This window comes from Garra rufa, chromosome 21 (assembly GCF_049309525.1).
Source record: "Garra rufa chromosome 21, GarRuf1.0, whole genome shotgun sequence".
In the NCBI taxonomy this organism is placed as follows: Eukaryota; Metazoa; Chordata; class Actinopteri; order Cypriniformes; family Cyprinidae; genus Garra; species Garra rufa.
Genome location: NC_133381.1, coordinates 29,987,388 through 29,994,865, shown reverse-complemented (window position 1 = coordinate 29,994,865; position 7,478 = coordinate 29,987,388). Strand labels below are relative to the sequence as shown.

The following is a 7,478-nucleotide window of genomic DNA, read 5'->3' as shown; positions in this document are numbered from 1 at the left end:
CATCCCTCCATCCGTCTGTCTGACTATCTACCAATCTACCTACCTGTCTTTCCACCTATCTGTTCGTCTGTCTATCTGTTTATCTATCTGTCCGTCTGTCTGTATGTCCATCCGTCTGTTCGTCCATGCACCCATCTATCTGTCTTTCATCTGTCTATCTATGTCTGTCAATCTCAGTTTTACACTAGGCTATAAACCTGGTCAAAAGCATTTTGCATAAAATATATAACACACTGCTCAGTGTCATATCCACTTATTAACGTCAACCTTTCCTGTGTTGAATATTTCAGTGAGTCCTTTAAACCAAAGTCTTCAGGATTGCATATACCACTAGTTGGCATGCAATAGTGTAAAATGTATAGGATCATGTGCCTTGTCTCTGCAATGCCTTGAAAGGCACATTGCAACATTGCATACTAAAATATTTCAGGGAGGAGCCCAATAGTAACATGATTATGGCACCACGATGCACTCTTGTCTCCTCTTTTGTAATAACGACGGCACTCCATTGCGTCCACTCGACCGTGACATCTGAATCTCGAGCGAATCGTTCTTTTGAACAGGTTCTTTTTAGTGATTCATTCGAACCGAATCGCGTTTGTAACTCACATGAGTAAAGCTGAAAGGGTGATATGAACATAAACAAAACCGAATTCTGTTAAACCACACAGTCAAATCAGTTTACTAAAGTAAAAACGCTATGGAAAAATTTGTATCACAAAATAAAACGATGATAACCGAAGAGAATGGGTGAATGGGTTCACTGAAACGAACCGTTCAAACGAACCGATTCGCCAAAATGAATCGGACCTCCCAGTGCTTGCTGCCATCTGTTCGGAGCAGCGTGACGCCCCCTGCTGTCTGATGCATGAAAGGCGCTGGGCAAGTTTCACACAACCCTGAGCGACTCCTCAAAGCAATGTGTGCTGGAATTTGACTCGGGTGATGCTCTCAACAGCGGGGTTTGTATGGTTATCGCTTGTGACCTAAAAGCTGCCGTTTTGCCCGTGCGGAGGTAAAATGAGCAGCACGGAGATCCAGAATTCGGGAGAGGAGCCCTGCTTTCGCCTGGAGCACCTACCGGGCAAGAGCCCGCACCTAGCGGGCAAGGCGTCTCCGCAGGTGAACAGCCGCTGGGATGCGCCTCAAGTGACGGCCAACGGGCTCCATGACATTGAGGATCGGATTTTACGAATCACTGGTTATTATGGCTATAATCCCGGATACTCCAGCCACAGAAGTAAGTGTTTAAAAACACACGCAATAACAAATGCAGTAGTAATTGTGTCGAGATCAAGTCACAGCTGTCTGCACGTTGTGTTGGCCTTGAACGATCAATCTATATAATATGAATGTGGAGGAAACACATGCTGTGCGGACTGTCTCATTTTGTTTGTAGGGTGCTTTGTTCACAAGTTATGTGCCTACTGCATAAATCTGAACAACACATGAATTCAGTCAGCAAAACTTTCTGTCGAAGTTTTGAACGTAATAGCATAGAATAGAATGTAAATATAACAGGATACGTTGATAGAAATTATATAAGAAAGAATAGAACGATTAAAACTATTCAAAATGTAACAAATAGTAAAATAATAGATGATAGAATAATTAAATGCCCCTTTATAAACAGTTCAAATCTATTAGTGAAGTAATTTCGAGTCAACAAATATAAACATCTTGCAAATGTCTGCAGGCCACTGTGTCTTTTACTGGCTTATGTTTTATAAAACAGACTTTTTTATAAATAAATCTAAATTAATTGATAGTAAATCATTTACAATTACAAGTAAACAAGAAATCACAAGCAATACATATCACAAGATGTGTGGTTAGACAAAATGCACAGAGATAGTAGGCTGAAATGCACATATTTGTTGAACACTTATTGAAATGACAGTGTGAATGGAATAGAGAGATGATTGGATCCTAATTATAGTCTGTGTGCCATTTCTGAATTTCAATACCTCAGTCTATTTTAATGCAATCGAAAGAGTGTTGGCACAGGACAGATTTGAGGTTCCGCTTTTGCTAGCATGCTGGATTTAAATGATTTTGTATTATTATTATTACTGTGACCAGATGTAAGTGCACATTCCACACAATGGCCAGTGCATGAGCTGTGGTGTAGCCGTGTCTCTAGTGTGCTGTTATTACACTGGTGCAGTATGTAAGTACATGAATCATGTCTAATGTACCACATGTGTGCATGCATTTGTGTATGATTTTCGAAGTCCCTGAGGATGGAAGATGGCAATGTTAACTTGCCACTGCATTCAACTTTGCCACTCGTTGTATTACATAAACGCATCACACATGATAGGCTGTGCCAGGTATGCCAATTAAAGCCAAAAAACAATGGGGGCAATCATACTCAAATTACTTTTTGAATGAAGAAGGCAATTTTCTAAAGCATTTTTGTTCTTTTTACAAATGCTTAGTTTAAGAAAAGATTTTTGTGCTCAACCAGAAAATCTTTGAAAGAATTTTTTTTGTAAAGGTGTCACATTGATATGTTTCCTCTGAGACTATTCCACTCTCACCACTGTTTTTATTCCTGACTCAGCAGTATATGTAGTGAATTAAAGTGTCAGTCATAGGCAGGCAAGAAGAACAATGTGAAAGCACTGTTATTTAACAGAACTAGTTGTAATCGCCATCCATCTCAAAGAACTCTGTCTGTAATTGATGTGAAAGCCCAAAATTGATGCTTTGTAAAACTAGTTAAGTGTTGGTTGCGCATTAATCACACAGTAACGTCCGCTGCATATTTAATCCTGAGGAAATGGGAAAGACAAGACTTTTCATGATTGATGAATGCAGCAGTTAAATTAGTTAAAGTCCAGATGAAAGACTGTTTGTAACCTATAAGTTGCCATTTCATAGCCAGACCTACTGTAAATGTAAACCTGAAATGCATTTTAAAGGAGGCTTTCTGACTGGGATGTGGAGGCTGAAGGACAGCTTCACCCTCAAGAACATCTCAACCAACCGTGTGTTGGACCGTTTCTTTTCCACTTTTCCAATTCCATTTAATGTTTACACAGTGGTTTGTCAAACAGCAACATACTATAATGTTTTGCATATTTATAATATATTATAAATAATGTATAATTTTGTTTAAAAATATAAAATTGACTGGACTGGCAAATTTGCGTGGGTGACAATCATAGTGTAATATATGTGCATATCTACACTGCCATCCAAAAGTTTTGAAAGTATTATTTTGTGATGGTTCTGCATTAATATGGGACAACACAAAGTATGTAAACATTTTATTACATAAACAATCATTCACAACATGGAAAAAATACTATCATCTCTAGTCTAAACTGTGATCTGCTTGGTCTGTTGTGTACTAACTTTAATTGCAATCAATCAGTAAGGCTATAAAGGTGTGTGACCCAAAAATCTAGAGAAAAGAAACTATATATTGCCCCACTGGCAGGGTAACAAGCCACTCATTGTGCTTTTATTCATCTAGGCCTATTTAACTTTTTCTCCACTCTTTTAACTAGGCTGGATGATAGCATTGCTGTTTTCTGCAGAGCTGCTGATGAATTAATCTCATTCCATAATTGATGAACATTACACATTTATTGAACAAACACTGCATTGATCTAAATAATGACATTTGTATTTACATTTGTCTTTTTAAAGATGCTTTACCGCAGAATTGAATTCTTTTTGCATCAGTGAATCTTTATTTTACTTTTTATTATTGTAAGGCCTGTGTCCTCCAAAACAGTTTTTCAGAGGCTAGTGTATTTTTTCAATGGGAGCGTGACATTTTAAAAAATGCCAGGAACGTTTATTTCACAGTGTTTGGCGATTTTATAGTCAGCACAGAGAGAGAATGCAAATTAAGAATGTTCAACTTTGGGTAAAATGCAGCGCTCATCACTGTCATTTTTAGTCAGCCATCCAATCAGAGTGAAGGAGGGGCAAATGCTACACTGACCAACCATCACACCCTGCTTGTACTATGACCATTGTCGTCAAGTCTGCGGTTTTCCCACAGAATTGGGCTACTTTGTTGTTGCAGGTTGTTTTTCATGTCTGCGGGTTTAAGCAACCTCAATAACTTGATATTTATCCCCTGGAATGCAAATTTTACCAGGGGAACCTTACCTAAAAATGCATATTTTACCTCCCGGAACTAAATTTTTACCGGGGGACCCCACAGAAAAGAGTTTTTGCATAGCAATTGGGCAGTTTTGTTGTGAAAACCTGCCAACCCTGACTATGACCAGTGTTGCCACCATTTATTTATTTTCTGCAGAATTGGGCTATTATTAAAACTGTTGCTCTGGGTTGTTTTTCATGTCCGCGGGTTTATGTGACCCCAATAACGTGAAATGTATTGGCAAAAAACACGTATTGTACCCCCAGAATGCAATTTTTACTGGGGGACCCCCCACCAAATATGATTGGGCTAGTTTTGAGTAGTAAATGGGCTGTTTTTTTTTTTGTGAAAACCTGGCAACCCTGACTACAGCCAGTGTTGCAAAGTCTGCATTTTCCCATGGAATTTGGCTACTTTAACACTGTTGCAGTCGGTTGTCTCATGTCTGTGGGTTAAAGGGACCCCAATAACATGATATTTATCCCCTTGAATGCGAATGTTACCAGGGGAGCCCTGCCAAAAAACAACCCATGTCAACAGCGTTAAAGTAGCCCAATTTTGTGGGAAAACCGCAAACTTGGCAACACCGATTGTAGTCAGGGTTGCCAGGTTTTTTTTTTTTTTTTGCAAAAAAACCCACCCAATTGCTACTCAAAACTAACCCAAAACTAGGCCAGTCGTGTTTCGGTGGGGGTCCTCTGGTAAAAATCATGTTCTGGGGGTAAAAACTAGTTTTTTTTACCATTTTGACAATTTGCATTCCAGGGGATAAATGTCACGTTTTTAGGGTCGCGTAAAATCCGCAGACATGAAAAACAATTCACGTCAACAGTGTTAAAAGTAGCCCAATTCTACGGGAAAACCACAGACTTGGCAACACTAGTTGTAGGCAGGGTTGCCAGGTTTTCACAACAAAACTGTCCAATTGCTACTGCATTTTGGTGGGGGTCCCCTGGTAAAAATTGCATTACGGGGGTACGATACGTGTTTTTTTTGCGGGGTTCCCCTGGTAATATTCGCATTCCAGGGATAAATATCACGTTATTGGGGTCGCTTAAACCCACAGACATGAAAAACAACCCGTGGCAACAGTGTTAAAGTAGCCCAATTCTGGTAAAAAAAACAACAACAAAAAAAACGCAGACTTGGCAACCCTGGTCATAGTTAGGGTTGGCAGGTTTTCACAACAAAACCTGCCCAATTGCTACTCAAAGCTAGCCCAAAACTAGCCCAGTCTTTTTCGATCAGGGGTCCCCCGGTAAAAAATTGCATTCTGGTGGGTACAGTACGCATTTTTTGACTTGGCAACACTGGTCATACTCAGAGTTGCCAGGTTTTCACAACAAAACCCGCACAATTGCTACTCAAAACTAGCCAAATTGCATTTCGATAGGGGGGTCCCCCGGTAAAAATTGCATTCCGGTGGGTACAATACGCGTTTTTCATGTCTGCGGGTTTAAGCGACCCTAATAACTTGATATTTATCCCCTGAAATGCTCATTTTCACAGGAGAACCCCACCAAAAAACGTGCATTTTTCCCCCAAAACACGATTTTTACTGGAGGACCCCCCACCAAAACATAATTTTGGGTTAGTTCTGAGTAGCATTTGGGCAGTTTTGTGGTGAAAACAAGTGTTTCCAATTCTGCGGTTTTCCCACAGAATTGGTCTACTTTAACATTGTTGTAGCTGGTTGTTTTTCATGTCCGCAAAGTTAATCAACCCTAATAACGTGATATTTATCTCCTAGAATGCGAATTCTACCTGGGGAGCCCTGCCAAAAAACACAGATTTTACCCCCCAGAATACGATTGGGCTAGTTTTGAGTAGCATTTGGGCGGGTTTTGTTGTGAAAACCTGGCAACCCCGACTACAACTGTACAACAATGGAGAAGTATTCATTTCTTTACCAGATGAAATTCCCACAACACAATACTGTTATGAAAAAAAAAAAACTTGAATAAACATTTCATTTATCCATTGGCTTTTGGTTTATTGCAGAAAAGAAGCTTTTAAACCAAAAGTTTGATTTCTACATGTTTTGTTCATTATGATAGTCATAAAAGTAAAATGTAAGGGGAGTTTGGTTCATGTCCAAATGTATAACTTGATGTTTATGCTTGAGCAGTGTGCTGAACCCTAGCAGCTCCTAACCGACCCGTGATGGCACTTTCCTACCAGCTGGATGTGATTGCATCAGATCTGACTGGCTGAAATATCTGCTGCAGCTTACATGCTTATGCCTTCTTGCACAGATGCTCCAAAAAGCTTATTCTCTGAAAAACGTTTTGCAACTAATTAGCCAAAAAAGCCATCAAACTCATCTTGAGTAAGACAAAGACAGAATCATCCAGCGTAGCCTTTGCCAGAAACAGTCTGCTGGTGTCATCTGTTGTCTTCTGACCTCTCATACAAAGAGATGTCAGTGTGACCCAATCATCTGAACGTATCTGCAGCGGGTGCTCTAACTGCAGCGCACGTATGCCCCCCTCCATCCCTGCCCAGACCACCTTGCCTAGAGAGCTATTTTTAGCTACAGGCCTAATGGGACTCTTCTCATCTACTTAGCTAGAAAGACGCTGTTAACTGTAGGCTCACTTGGGAGCTTTACAGAACAGTTTTTCAGAACAGACAGCTGACGTAAGTAATCGTTCCAACCCAAATAAAAATGTTCACACTTTCAGTCAGTATAACTGACTAACACTGAAATACTATTATAGTTTTTATAATTTTTTTTATAATTTGTATATTTCTATACTTTTTTTTTCCCATTTTAATTTTAGTTAACATTTCAGACATTTATTGTGTTTTTGCCATTTAAAAAGTGTCTATATGTGACTCTGGACCACAAAACCAGTCGTAAGTAGCACAGGCATATTTGTAGCAATAGCCAACACTACATGGATCAAAATTATCGATTTTTCTTTTATGCCAAAGTCATTACGATGTTAAGTAAAGATCATGTTCCATGAAGATATTTTGTAACTATGCATTGCTAAGAACTTCATTTGGACAACTTTAAAGGCGATTTTCTCAATATTTTTTATTTTTTTGCACCCTTAGATTACAGATTTTTAAATAGATGTATCTCCAAATATTGTCCTATCCTAACAAACCATACATCAATGTAAAGCTTATTTATTGAGTTTTCAGATTTATAGATCTCCAGTGTTACATATAGTTTTTGTTGATTTTTATTTCAGTTATAGTTTTAGTTATTGTTATTTTAGTTAGATTTAGTTCACTATATTAACCCTCAAAGTGTCAAAGTGTGTAATTTTGATTTTCTAAAAAACTTAAACATTTTTGTTATATCACAATATGCTCTAAAAATGTGTCATCCAATTCAATC

General features: G+C 38.8%; 1 protein-coding gene across 1 annotated transcript in view; it reads left to right on the top strand.

Annotated features, from left to right (window-relative positions):
- Positions 1–900: 900 nt before the first annotated feature.
- slc35f4 (solute carrier family 35 member F4) overlaps positions 901–7,478 on the top strand; it is a 38,535-nt gene continuing 31,957 nt past the window's right edge. The window contains exon 1 of the mRNA XM_073827162.1: positions 901–1,240. Within this exon, the coding sequence (XP_073683263.1) occupies positions 1,021–1,240 (220 nt within the window). The 5' untranslated portion in view covers positions 901–1,020. The remainder of the gene's footprint in view (positions 1,241–7,478) is intronic.